Genomic DNA, 13,881 nt, shown 5'->3' with positions numbered 1-13,881 from the left:
TCCAATATCCTTTTGTGCAAGGTCATGGCACTGGTGACTCAGGCTGAATGAGAAAAGCCATCTTCCAGCTAGCCAGGGCCGGAGAAGGCACTTCCTTGCCACCTTTTTAGGAGAGCTGCTCTCTGTGGTGCTGTCATTCACCAGATCTGACTGTGGTTAACCTCCCCAGGAGCTGAGCAGGAGGTAGTACTTTTCTGGCTCTCAGAACAACATTCTGGACCTCAGAGGTCATCAACATTTAGGAGATGTTCAGTTTTGTTTTCAAAATCTGCCCTTTCTCTTGGCATTGTGGCCTCAAAGACTTCTTCACAAATACGTCTCTTCACTTCCACTTTGGAAACTAACTGGGTGAGAGGAAGGGTCTTAAAGCAGAGGGCTCTGCTGATGGGAACAGATGTGAAAAGATCCCATCACCACCCTTCTTTCCAGCCATCCTCCCTGAAACCTTCAATCTGGCCTCCTTCCTGAAGCCTTCCAGGAACTCTAGGCTGGTGGCAACCTTTCTTCTTTGGGATAGTACTAGGGATTGATCGGCCACTGAGCTGTATCCCCAACCTTTTTATTTTATTTTGAGACAGGGCCTCATTCAGTTGCTCAAACTGGCCCTGGAACCTGTGATTCTCCTGCCTCAGGCTCCAGAGTTGCTGGGATTACAGGTGTGTGCCACCACACCCGGCTCTCCTTGGGAATTTCCGTGGCAGTGGCCTATACTGCTATGGTCTTGTATGTTAGCTATTGAGTATGTGCCATATTTCATACTCATGAAGATCAGGCCAGTGTCTGGTGATGCTTCTGTTCCTTCTTACTCCCACGATGGTGCCCAGACCCTCATTAGAGGCCAGGCCCTCCTCAGCTTCCATCCCTCCATCTTGTTCCTTCCAGGCTGTCCTGCAGGCTAACAACTGAGGACTCTTTAAACACAAAAACCCTGTCTTGTCATTCTGACAGAATTCTTGGTTGCTTCCAGTGACAATGACAGTGCTGATGAAAACAATAATTATGCTAACAATAATACCTAATGCAGTATGCTTATTGTTTGTTGGGCACTGTGCTACCACTCAGCCCAAATTAGCTGGTTAAATATCCAAACTTTAAGAGTAGATACTAATATCAGCCCAATACACGTGAGTGGAAATTGGGATACAGACAAATTAAGCAAGTTGCTTAAGGCCACACAGGTTTCAAGTGACAGAGCCAGGATTTGAACTCAGGCAGTTTGGTTTCAGAGGGTCTGTTGTGCCTCATATCTTAGTGTGTGAACTCTGAACTCCTTTGCACAGAATCCACCCCCCTTTGAGATCCAAGTCCTGCTTCCCTCTGCAGCTATGTCAGCCTTCAGTCACCATGGCTGTGTCTACTGGGCTTTGGTAACAATAGGTCCCTGGGGTCTGTGATCATGCCAGGTTTTCTCAGTATCTTGTATCTTTGAACAGATGGCTGTCCCTATCTAGAAACCACTTTGCTTCTGTTGACCAAATGGAAAACCTTTCTCTCAAGTCTTAGCCTCAGTGCCACAGCTTCTCTGGTGTAATGTGAGATGGTCCTGGGCCCTGTGTTCCCAGTGTCACATGGGCCCTGCTACTCCATAGCACCCTAGTCACACCCAGCTTGTCCCCATGTCAGTGCCCTTGCAGTCACTGTTTCCTGGGCCAGATACACACTCCCTGTGATCTTTTTGTGTTTGGTTCTTCTTATCATTCAGGCCTCAGCTCAGATGCCACCTTCTCAGAGAGGCCTTTTCAGATGGCCAGTTGGAACTTGCTCTACCGCCTTATCCCATCTCACTACTTTGGTTTCTTCTTAGCACTTCATTTTCACTCTTTGAAATCATTTGCGTTCTAGTTCCCTATCGCTGAACAGCAAACCACTCCCACATTTAGTGGTTTCAAGCAACAATCATTTCATTGTATTTCACTGTCTTGTGGACCAGTTGTTTGGGTACGGCTTGACTAAGTGACTCTTCAATTTCATGTGGCATGGAGTCACATCATGGGGGCTAGGCTGAGCTGCAGGGGCCAAACTGTCTTTACCCTAATGCCTGGTGTGCCTACTGGATTGGCCAGAGGCAGAGTCCTGATGGGACAGTGGGCAGGAGCACCTACAGGTGTGTCTCCAGCATGGTGGCCTCAGGATTGTTGATTGTATGAAACATGGTTGACCCATTCCCACAGAGTGAGGTTCCTTGAAGATGGGGAGAAGCTTCTTATGCCCTGCTCTCAGAGGTCCCAGAATAGTACTTCTGCCACTTTCTATTGGTCGGGCAAATTACCTAGGCTAGCTGAGAATCAAGAGGAAAGAATACAGACTTCACCTCTTGATGTAAGGAATGGCAAAGCTTTTGTGGCTGATTTTAGCCTACCACATATATTTTTTTTATTTTTAAATCAGGTTTTTTATCTGACACTCTTCTTTACTATGTGAATTCCTTACAAGGCCAGATCTTATTCTTCTGCAGTGCCACATTCCCAGCACCTAGAATTTTGTCTATGCACAATAGGTACCAAGAAATACTTGCTGAATATAAATGAAATAATATATGCCCGAACAAATGAATGAATGAAAATGTAAACAAATAGGAAACCGAATGAATGTTTACACTTCTCTCTGGAATGTCAACTTCTTGAAAACAGGGTCGGATTTTTTCTTCATCTTTGTATCCTCATTTCTTAATAAGGTCCTCTACACTAATCGATGCTTGGTAAATATTTGTGAAATGAATTGATGTATTCTAATTATTATAGTTAAAGGAGATAATGTTATTCCCAGCACACATATAGGTATTGAATAAGAGTGGCTTTATTAATGAATTAATAATTCCCTATACATAGGAAAATCAACTCATATATTTATTTAATAAAGATGAAATAAAATGGACACGATCCCTACCTCCCTCTCCTTTGGCTTAACAGCAGGCTCTCTAGTGTGGAAGTGGCAGCCAAGAACAGCCCCAGGGACTGTAGTCTGATCACCTCTGGGTCAGGCAGGGCCTTCCTCCTGGACTTCCAGCACCTTTCTTCTTGCATGACTGCCAAGGCCAGTTCTCTTTGAGGTCATTAAGATGGAGGCTGAGATGATGATCTGAGCAGCTCCAAGGGCTGAATTGTGATTCACTGCTGCTCTCCAGGAGGATCAAGTGAGATTGCAATTCTCTTAACATTCTAGTGTTGTTTTGCCCTTGTGCAAGTGTGTGCTTACAGTAATTGCTGAGAGCCATGTGTTGAATCCAGGGGAAAGGGAGGGAGCTAACATTCAATACACTAGAAAGGGAAGGAGACTCTCACCACATGACCCCTGTTACAGGCTTATCTCCCCAACAGGCAGTGGGGGGACTATTCTGACTGCATCTGAGCTGGCAACTGACTTAGCACCCAGGAGTCAAGTGTCAGCTTGTCCCACTGCACCATGTGTGGCCTTGGGCCATGTACTTAACCTCTCCAAGGCTTTGATTTCCTTATCTATGAAGTTGGACTGATTCTTAAGTTTCCTTCTCTTCTGTGTTTCTATTTCCCTATTCAAATCTATGTTTTAGTAATCCCAATCTGAGTGGATCCTAGAAAAGAACTCTAAAGTCAAGGAAGCCCTCTAATGAAGCAAAATGCGATTAATGAAGACTACAGTAAAAAAAAATCCTACTTTAAAATCAGACTGAGATTTTTAATCTCGTTTTAGGTCCCACTGGTATATTGAACTTCTAATTTTTTGTTAAGTTTCTTTTTTTTTAAGATTCTTCCTGTTCTATTTTAAGACATTCTGGTTCTTGAATGTCTTATTCAAGACAATGTCTTATTTAGTTCTTTAATGTTCTTATTCCAAACCAAAGAGCACTGATTGCCACTCAAGTAAAACAATAATGCCTTACATCTTGGGGTAAGTTTTTTTAAAAATTTTTTAGATATTTCTTTTAGTTGTAGATGGACACAATACCTTTATTTTGTTTATTTATTTTTATGTGGTGCTGAGATTGAACCCAGTGCCTCACATGTACAAGGCAAGTGTTCTACCAAGGAGCCACAGCCCCATGCCCCTGTGATAAGTTTTAATACAAGGGCATTTATTGAAAGCATCAAGATATTTGGAAGACTTTTTCCCCTTCTTTCCCATGGACCTCCTTGAACAGATACTTTCTCCCAGTTGGTGACTTATCTTTCCAGTTCTTCATGAATGTCAGTTTTCCTAAAGTTCAAGTTCCAATAACAGTTTTTTAAAAATCTCTGTTTTAGTTGAACCTCTCAGACCTTATCAAGGTAGTATAAGGCTTTTCAAAGGAAAAAGCCAGCTCACTTCTGCTTCTGCTTTGGCTAATTCTGGGGCAGTGTGCGCTCCCTGTTGGCCCCCAGACTGGCCTAGTTTAAGGAACAAATTAGAGAACAAGACTTTTCAATCTAAGAGAACATTGTCTTACATAGGACAATTTTAGATATCAGAACTTCATTGCCACAGAAGCAGCTAACAATTTTGAGAATCCACCATGTGCTAGATGTGGTGTTAAATGCTTTCCTACATTTTATCTTATTCATTAAAGCAGTACTTCCAGACACAAGGGGCTCCACAAATTTAAATAAATTCCCCCATGTTCCAGCAACTGGCCTGAGACAGCCAAAATTCAAATCCAAATTATTTCCCTCCAAGACAGGTTCTTTCCATAGGTCTGTGTGAAGTTCATTCTTCCCATTACTGACTGGTTGGTTTCTCTGATTATTTTCTTATGAAAGATGCTTAAACTATATAAGTCTTGCTATGTCATTACCTAATTTGTTTTTTAATAGCTTTAATTTATTTTCAGATATTTTCTCCCAGTTGGTGGCTTATCTTTTCATGATCTTATCTGCATCTTTTAAGAAGTTCCTAATGTTAAAGTCTAATTTATCTTTGATCTTTTGGTCATTGTTGGGTTGTTTTCGTTCTCTTTTATAGATTGTGTTTGGTTTGGTGTTGTATATAAGAAATCTTTGTCTAAATCCAGATTACAAATATTTTCTCCTAGAAGTTTTATAATTTTAGGATTTTCACTTTAGGTATACCATTCACTTTTGAGTTAATTTCTATACATCTTCTGAGGTGTTTAATAAGGTCTTTTTTTGCATACAAATATCTAATTATTTCCACACCATTTGCTGAGAACTATCATATCTGCACTAAATTGCCTTTGCACTATATATGTGTGGGCCCCATATTCTGACACAATGATTTCTATAGGGGACAATGCCAATATCATTCCTAGAGCTTTACAGCAAATTTTGAAGTCACATAATACAATTCCTTTGGTGTTGCTTCTTTTTCAAGTTGTCGTGCTACTCTATACTGTTTACCATTTATTTATTCAAGGAAAAAGACTGTTTTCTTCATTTATTTACTCAGGGAAAAAGTTATAAAACAACACCTAAAAATCTAAAGACAATTTAAAATTAAAAGTTATTATAGAACAGTATGGACATTTTGTATCTGGAGCTTCAGCAGGAAGTAAGGCACTCTGAGTTTGGGATTCCATTTGTTTAATCAAAAATTATTTCATGTACCTTGCATAGATTGCCAAATCTCAAAAGAAAGCTAAAGCATAATAATTTATATTTGAACTGTGTAGGACAGGATTACAGCTTTCATTGATGTTTTAGAAAGTACTTTGGGCTCTAGGGTAGCTTAGTCATCATTGCACGCATCAGTTGTCATTGCCCTAACAAAGTGGTGACTTACTGACTAAAGGGAGTTTATCTGGTAACACTGCTGCCTACCATACTATGATACCTTTCTTCACACATCTGAAATGTTATATCCAGCAGTTATAGGCAAAGCATTCTAGTGTCTCTCTTCCAATAAAGCATATTGGAAGTTTTACATTAAAGCTGTTTACATTAAGCTTGCTACCTTCTGGGGACAATGAGAAGCAACTATTATCTGAGGGAGCTGAGCACTGATCACTGCCACTGTGTGATGTTGAGCAAATTACTTATCATCTTTGGGCCTCAGTTTCATCATTTGTCAAAATGAAAGTTTTAGATGAGTTGTCCTTGAGTCGCACATTCAACTCTGAAATTTTTTGACTCTTCTATAGTGTCTTTATTAACTTAAAAATTAGAAGCCTTGAAAAATATACAGAAACTCTTGGCTGGGGTTGTGGGGCAGTGGTAGAGTGCTTGTCTTGCATGTGTGAGGCACTGGGTTCAATCCTCTGCACCACATAAAAATAAATAAATAAAATAAAGGTATTTATGTCCATTTACAACTAAAAAAAGGATTTAAAAAAAACATATATATTCAAAAACTCTAAATGACAAAAGCACTGTGATGAATCCGAAGGGGAGCTTTTGCAATCTGTGGTCTTTTGATGCACCCAGACTGCCTAACACCACTGTACCAGACTACTTTTAACTGTGGCCACACTGAGTGGTTAAGATGGCACTTATGGCTTCTGGTGCTGTGATGTTCTGTGACCCATGACACTCCCCTCCCCAATTTGGAGAAGGAAAAGAATAGCTTCTGAGCCCAGGTAATTCCAAAGCTTCAGAGTTCTCTTGAAATGGAAATTTGATTTCAAATATTTCTCCCAGGTAACTTGTACAGATTGAAACTAAGAGGATTTTAAACATCTTTTGTCTTTTTTATGCCAAGGCACAACAGAGCTACTCTGTTCATACTCTAAATGATCATTGTTCTATTTACAGAATAAGAATCACCAAGAGCCTGAAGTTTACTAGGAAATGCAGAACATAGATTTGAATTTGAAATAACGTGATAATAATTATTGATCGCTTACTGTGTGCCAGATGTTGTGTCAAGCTCTTCTTGTGCATTCTATAATTTCATTTTCATAACAATCTTGAAAACTAGGCATGATAGAAAATGATGTCCAAAGTTACACAATATTAAGTGGCAGAGCTGATCTTCTATCCACATCTGTTGCAATCTACACCTTGAACTCTTAATGACTACATCAGAGACTAGCTCTCATTACTTAGCTAGAACTTTTAGAGAGTAATTAAATTTTTAGTATGAATTACAGTGATCTAAACCAGAATAACAAGTGCTAATGGATCACTTTGGGTAAACTTGATAGAAGAAAGAATCCACAGAAGATTTCCTGAAGAAATTGCTTTGAGTGATATTTTTAAATGAAGAACATGGATTGGCTAGAGACAAGGGTGAGTTTGTGCTGAAAAGATAGACAATATGAGACTCTGAAGATGCAAATGAACAAATTATGTGCTCAGAAAGCAACTTAAAGACTTACTCATTGCAGGGTAATAACCAAAAATAAACCCAATGTCATGGGGTGAAAATCCAAGAGATTACAGTGTTTTATAGTAGACACTGGAGATCCACTCTCAGAGTTTAAGCAAAGGGAGAAACATAATTTAAATTATATTTGATTTTACAATTTATCCTATAATTCATATAGGAGAATTATGAGTTTTGAATGCTCTAAAAGTCAAGAGAAAAATTTTTAGCAAAATATATTTGATACTCAACACATTATCTTTAGGAATACAATATAACTCACCTCACAGAGGCCCTATAGCCTTAATAGTACAATGATGATGTATTTAGTTTCATAAATTAAGAGGACAGGATGCAGATTTTATCCAATTTTCAGAAAGAAGGGTGGCTATTCCACCACAATTATGCTAGCTGGCCCATCATCCCTGGTGTTGTGCAATGTGCATAAAACGAACACAAAAGGGTCATAGATTAAAGTCAGGTTTGGGCAAATAGAAATATCCCAACAATATGTATTAAATTGAGTCGAATTGAAGTCCACTTCCAGATAGCAATTACTGTGGGCTCCTGCATGGGGGCTAATGTGTTGAGTGAATTATAGCTGGGTTCCTTCCATTACAAAACCACTAATGCTAACTTAATGTCTCTTCACATTTTCTAAAGCATTTTCTTTCCTTCTCTCTTTTTCTCTCCCTCCCTCTCTCTTTCTCTCTCCAGTTCCAGAGACCTAATGACTTCTCACCCCCTTTCCGCTTTGGGACTGTGCCCAATGGCAGCACAGAGAGGAATATTCGTAACAATTATGCAGAAATGCATGCCTACATGGGAAAGTTCAACCAGAGAGGTGTGGATGATGCTTTGCTCTCCCTGAAAACAGGGTAAGAACTTCTTCCCATCTGAGAGTGCTTGATATGTTTCTTGCATTTATTAAACATGTATTGAATCAGACATACTAGTATACCATGCATGGTGCCACATAACATAAGATCAAAGACTTTATTTACTGTTTATGGATTTCCAAGTTACACTTGACAATGTGATTCAAGCCTGTGTACAAAGATTCCTATGCTATTACTTCTGCATATTTTGTTTTAGAAATTACTTTCTACTTGCACAAATGTAACCATAAAATAAATGAAATCGATATTAAAATAGAAGGAAAGAGTCAAGGACAAGCCTCATTCGTTACTCATGAAATAAAACCTGTACTCTAAGAGGTGAAAATGATGGGTCTGGTGTGTTATAGACAGAACAAAAAGTGTAAACGTTTTTAGATAACAAAAAGTAAGCAAGTATTGACTGATCTCCAATTCCAGTTTTTGTTGGAATCTTTTGTTGGATCTAAGAGTTTTTGTTCATTAAAAGAAATTCGTGAATTACAAATGTATTGATTATCCTTTTGTTCATTTGGTCTCCAGAAGCCAGACCTGTAGGAAGGGATAGGCATTATAGAATTTGGGATTTGGGGATCAAAGGGGCCTTACAGTGTCACACGATGACTAGCAGCAGGTGGACTTCCTCTCTGCCTACATGGGAAAGTTGTGACACACGGTTACTTATTATACCATCAATACATTTGCATGGGATTTCAGAAGATTTAATTTGGACTTGGGGTAGGACAGCTTTGGGTAGTCTGAACCCCCAATTCTCAATCATATCAGAGTTTTGTCTTTTTAGTATGTCACTTTCTCTGGGGCACCTTTTATAAAATGTCTCATGGTGTATCATGGAAGAAAGGACAATTTTTGTTTGTTTGTTTGTTTCTCAAGGAGGGACAAAACTACTTGCTTTGCAAAAGTACAGGGGATGATACATGTTTTTTTTTTTTTTTTTTTCACATCTCTCTATTTACCTTTAGGGCTTTATGGGAGTTCCTTCCTCTATCTTTGCTATGTGTAAATGTTGGTTTTAAGCTTTGATTCATGCCTTCCTGCCCTTAGTCCAAGGCTTTTCTCTATGTGTTCCTACCTTATCAAAGAGAACCCACAGAATGAGGTCCTGATCATTTAGGAATTTGGGAGATCTGAGTTCTTCCATATGTTACCTTCCCTTGTAGTCTCTCATTTGTTCTTGACAAGCCTGTGCTGCCACCACTCCAACCACTCACCTCTGACCTTGTGCCATACAACAGAATATTGGAACCTTCCTGACCACAAAAATAGCATTGCACATCTATTGGAACACATACACCTACACTTATCCCCACTCTGGATTGTAATGAACTGAGAAATGAAAAATGTTATATAAATCTTACCCATGCTATTTGTTATCATTGTGGAGCTTACTTCTCATTATTTCTGTTATTATTTTTATTGATTCCTTCTTACTCCTTCTCCTTTTCAGATACAGCTTATGAGTTGGCTTCAGGCCCAACACACATTCTTGTCATTCCCAGTGGGAGGGAAAGATCACCTCCTTTTCAACCTGAAATCACATAAAGAACAGCCTGGGATTTGGGCTTTAGATTCTGGCAGTAGTCCAACTTGAGCCTTACTTTGAACCAGTTCTCTACATAGCTTTATGAAATCCTGCTGCTTCATATTAATGGCCCCTTGTGTAGTTTTGTTCTGAAATTCCTCCTTTGGATTTTGTTTACTTCTTTCCTGTGCAGGAAGCTGGATGCCTTCATCTATGATGCAGCAGTGTTGAACTACATGGCAGGCAGAGACGAAGGCTGCAAGCTGGTCACCATTGGCAGCGGCAAGGTCTTTGCCTCCACTGGTTATGGCATTGCCATCCAGAAAGACTCTGGGTGGAAGCGCCAGGTGGACCTTGCTATCCTGCAGCTGTTTGGAGATGGTGAGTTAAAGAAAGGGAAAGTGCCCATTTGTCTTCTTCCAATGGCCAGTCCAAAATATCAACCCTTCTTCCATCTCTATTCCTCTAACCTATACATTTGCACAAAAAAAGCATCTCACAGTATATAATGAAATTTGAGAATATGCTAGATTTCTAGGGTTGCCATAACAAAGTGCCATGAACGTTGACTTAAACAGAAACTTATCCTCTCACAGTTCTGGAGGCTAGAGGTTGGAAATCAGGGTGTTGGTAGGGTTAATTCCTCCTGGGGACTGTGAGAGAGACTATTTGAGTCCTCTCCCCAAGCTTCTGATTGTTTGCTAGCAATATTTGGTCTTCCTTGGCTTGTAGAAGCTTCACCCTGATCCCTGCCTCCATGTTCACATGGCATCCTACATGTATGCACATTTTCCCTCTGAACATATCTCTGTCTGAATTTACCTTTTTCTTAAGATTATTCATATTGGACTGGGGGACCACTGTGCTCCAGTATGATATCATCTTAACAAATTACATCTACAATTACCCTATTTCCAAATAAAGACACATCCTAAGGTACTGGGGGTCAGGACTTCAACACATGAATTATGGTGGGGAGGTGGGGACACAGTTCAACCCATATTGGGTGAAGGATGAGGGAGAAGATTAAAATAGTTGGTCACAAGTTGTGTTTCAATATTGCAGGGTGTAATCAGACCTTCCAGGAAAAAGTAGAAGAGACTGGTTTTAGATGTTCCAACCAGTCATTTTACATGTGGCCCAAACAGTAGCTGGAACTGTGGAAGGACTCTTCTCTTTATGTGCCCAGAGAAAGGGCAGGGAAATGAAGGCATAGTTGTCTACTCTTCCTTCCCTTCCTCCTACCTTCCTCTTTCAGCTGGAAGAGGTAGGAGGCAGGCCAGGGGTTCACAGAGGCAGGCACCATAAGGCACTCGCCTGTGTCATTTCTGGCAGCAGATTGAGCAGCCAGCTTGCACTGAGAACAATCTCTTCTATTTCATTATACCCTTGTCTTCTGCATTTCTCTTCACTTTATTATCCAAAGTACCTACTCTTCCTGTCATCCTCACAGAATCTAATCCAGTTACAGATGAGCAGCCTTCCTCCACATGGCTCCACAGCCCATCAGCCAAGTGGTTCTCTCAATTATGTCTGCAGAATCTTTGCCGTTAGGGATGAGATCAGAAGCAGAAAACCAGAGGTAGATTCCCAGACTCCAGGTGAACTCAACTGTTCCCTTAGTTAGGAAAAGCATGGTTTGTGTAAAAAGTGATTGTATTAATATCAAAAGAGCAGGTGGGTATAGCTAGAGTGTTTCTAAGCCCTGGTATAAGAGCTTCTGTAACTCAGGGTTGTCACTTGTAGGCAAAAATGGAGCCTGTACCTATGAGGAAGAACAACACTAGAGATGATTTGCAGAAGTTGCCAAAGCATACTCAGATCATGCAAAGTCCACATTTTTAGTCAAATTGTAACCATTAGCATGGACAACTTCTTCATGAGATTTTCTGAATTGTGCTTCTCTAGGATAAGAGACATTCCAGGGCACATGGTTTATTCCACTTCCCTTTAGTCTAGAATTTCTACCTTTCTAATTCCTAGTATCCAGTAAAGTAGATAAAGGCCATTGGAATCTGACAGAATTGAAGTAATGAAAGCATCCTTATGCGGTGTTAAGAGCCCTCAGATATGATTTGGGTGGTCTTCTTTTATTCAAGCTTACTCCTAGTTTGCTGTTATATATTTATTTGTATTTTCCTCTTCAACAAGAAATCTGTAAGTCTAAGGGACCCCAGGGAACCAACCGATCTCTCTGCTGTTCTCTCTATCTCTCCTTCCCGTGCCGAGTCTGCTTTGTGCAATTGTAAGAGCAAGTTTCTGAATCACTTGTTTGATTATGTTAATTCCCACTGTCTGTAAAATAAAGTGCAAAGTGCTTAGTCTGACACTGATGTCCTCAGAATTCTTGCATCAGTGTTTTTTACTTGGCTGCTTCTGCTGACTGTTATTCTGTTTAAACTGTTCTCCCTGCCTCTTCTTAAACAAGCTTGTATTTCCCCACCTCCCTCCCATTGATCATGGTATTTCTGCTGCCTGGAGTGCCTTTTTGTAAAAGATAAATTAAAATTCACTAATCCATCATGCCCAATCCCAGGTCCTACCTCCCCCACGAAAACCCACTAGCTACCCTCCATCCACCAAATTACTCCCAGTAATTTAAACTCTCGCCTGCATAACAGATAGCTTGTCATATTGATCATTTATGTATATCAATTTACACTGGGCAGGTAAAGGGGAGCAGTGTCAATGTGTCATGTCTTTGTATTACCTGCAGTATCTTCATTGAGTTTTCACTAAATACCTATTGAATACATTGATGAGCTAATATATAATGGTATTAATAAAATTACTATTAACTCTCTCTATTCATTTTCTTTCTTTGTGTCTCCTTGTCTCTTTCTCTCTCTTGTTTTTTTCTCTCTTCCTTAATATTCCTCTTTCCCCATTTCTCTACTCTTCTCCTACTCTTTCCCCTTTATCTATTTTTCTTCTCTGCCCTGTCTCCAGGGGAGATGGAAGAACTGGAAGCTCTCTGGCTCACTGGCATTTGCCACAATGAGAAGAATGAGGTCATGAGCAGCCAGCTGGACATTGACAACATGGCGGGCGTCTTCTACATGTTGGGGGCAGCCATGGCACTCAGCCTTATCACCTTCATCTGTGAACACCTTTTCTATTGGCAGTTCCGGCATTGCTTTATGGGTGTCTGTTCTGGCAAGCCTGGCATGGTCTTCTCCATCAGCAGAGTAAGTGCTTTGATTTAGATGCCTAGAGCTTGTTAAGGATAGCTTAGCCTAGCACTGTGCAAAACAGAGAGACCCCAAGAGGGCACTAACTCCAGCCTTATGTTGCTAGAGCAAGAAATCACATCATGCATTTCACTAGAAGTTTTTGTGATATTTCAAGAGGAACAACAAAAAAAAAAAAACAGTGATACTATATTTCCTTTAAGAAACACCTTTCCATGTGGGATTTGGGCATTTGGTTTGCAATAAGAACTGGCAGATCCATCAAAATGGAAAGTTTGGCTTTTCCCCAAATGCTTTTCATCACCATTAGTCAGTTCTTTATAGGCTGTATTAATCATTTAATCCTTTAAAAGAGTCACATTTCTATTTAAACAATGGAATAAAACATCTCTCTCTAGTTCTAACAAACAAAGGTATATTAATGGTGGTCTCACTATTCCTATGTTTTAATCATGAGTGGAGTATAAGGAGTTGAAGAGCTTAACAGGACCTTCAGAAATAAGTCCTGACTCACAAGAAACTTATATTTCAGTAACTTCCTTAATTGGAACAAGAGTATAACTCTTAGGTCATTCTTTAGGTCCACTTCTTCAGTTATAATCTAAAGTGAGGCATCAGGAACAGTTTTGTACATCAACAAGATATCACAGACAGGAGTTTAAAAAACAAAGTTTTTTGATTTTTTTTAATAAGGTCATGGGGCCCACTCATGAGCAGTCAACTCAAATTACATTTTGGGATTGAGGTCCACTTTCCAAATATGACCAACTTTGCCTCAAATGGAGTTATGAAAGTAAATGGATTTCTCATTAAATTGTTTCTTTCTTTTCTTTTTCTTTTTCTTTTTTTTTTTTTTTTTTTTTTTTGGTCATTTTCCTGTAGTATTTCACTGATAGGGAACAATTCTCCATTTCCTCTCTGGCTGAGTTGATTGAGGTCAATCAGTACCACTGGAATAGGAGAATGGAACTTGCATTGGTTACAGTCCCAATTTGGGTTGTTCCACTGCACAGCCCTTCTCCAAGACCCAAGATAAGGCAATCACAGAAGCAAAAGAAAC

General features: G+C 39.7%; 1 protein-coding gene across 2 annotated transcripts in view; it reads left to right on the top strand.

Annotated features, from left to right (window-relative positions):
* Grin2b (glutamate ionotropic receptor NMDA type subunit 2B) overlaps positions 1-13,881 on the top strand; it is a 425,324-nt gene that overhangs the window by 386,887 nt on the left and 24,556 nt on the right. For both annotated transcript variants that reach the window (XM_058576446.1, XM_046436156.2), the window contains 3 exons: positions 7,930-8,090; positions 9,824-10,011; positions 12,580-12,818. In XM_058576446.1, the coding sequence (XP_058432429.1) occupies positions 7,930-8,090; positions 9,824-10,011; positions 12,580-12,818 (588 nt within the window). The remainder of the gene's footprint in view (positions 1-7,929; positions 8,091-9,823; positions 10,012-12,579; positions 12,819-13,881) is intronic.

Source organism: Marmota monax, unplaced genomic scaffold (assembly GCF_021218885.2).
Source record: "Marmota monax isolate L192 unplaced genomic scaffold, Marmota_monax_Labrador192_F-V1.1 WCK01_AAM20220418_F8-fsc00012, whole genome shotgun sequence".
Classification (NCBI taxonomy): domain Eukaryota; kingdom Metazoa; phylum Chordata; class Mammalia; order Rodentia; family Sciuridae; genus Marmota; species Marmota monax.
This window is presented reverse-complemented; position numbering and strand designations above follow the sequence as displayed.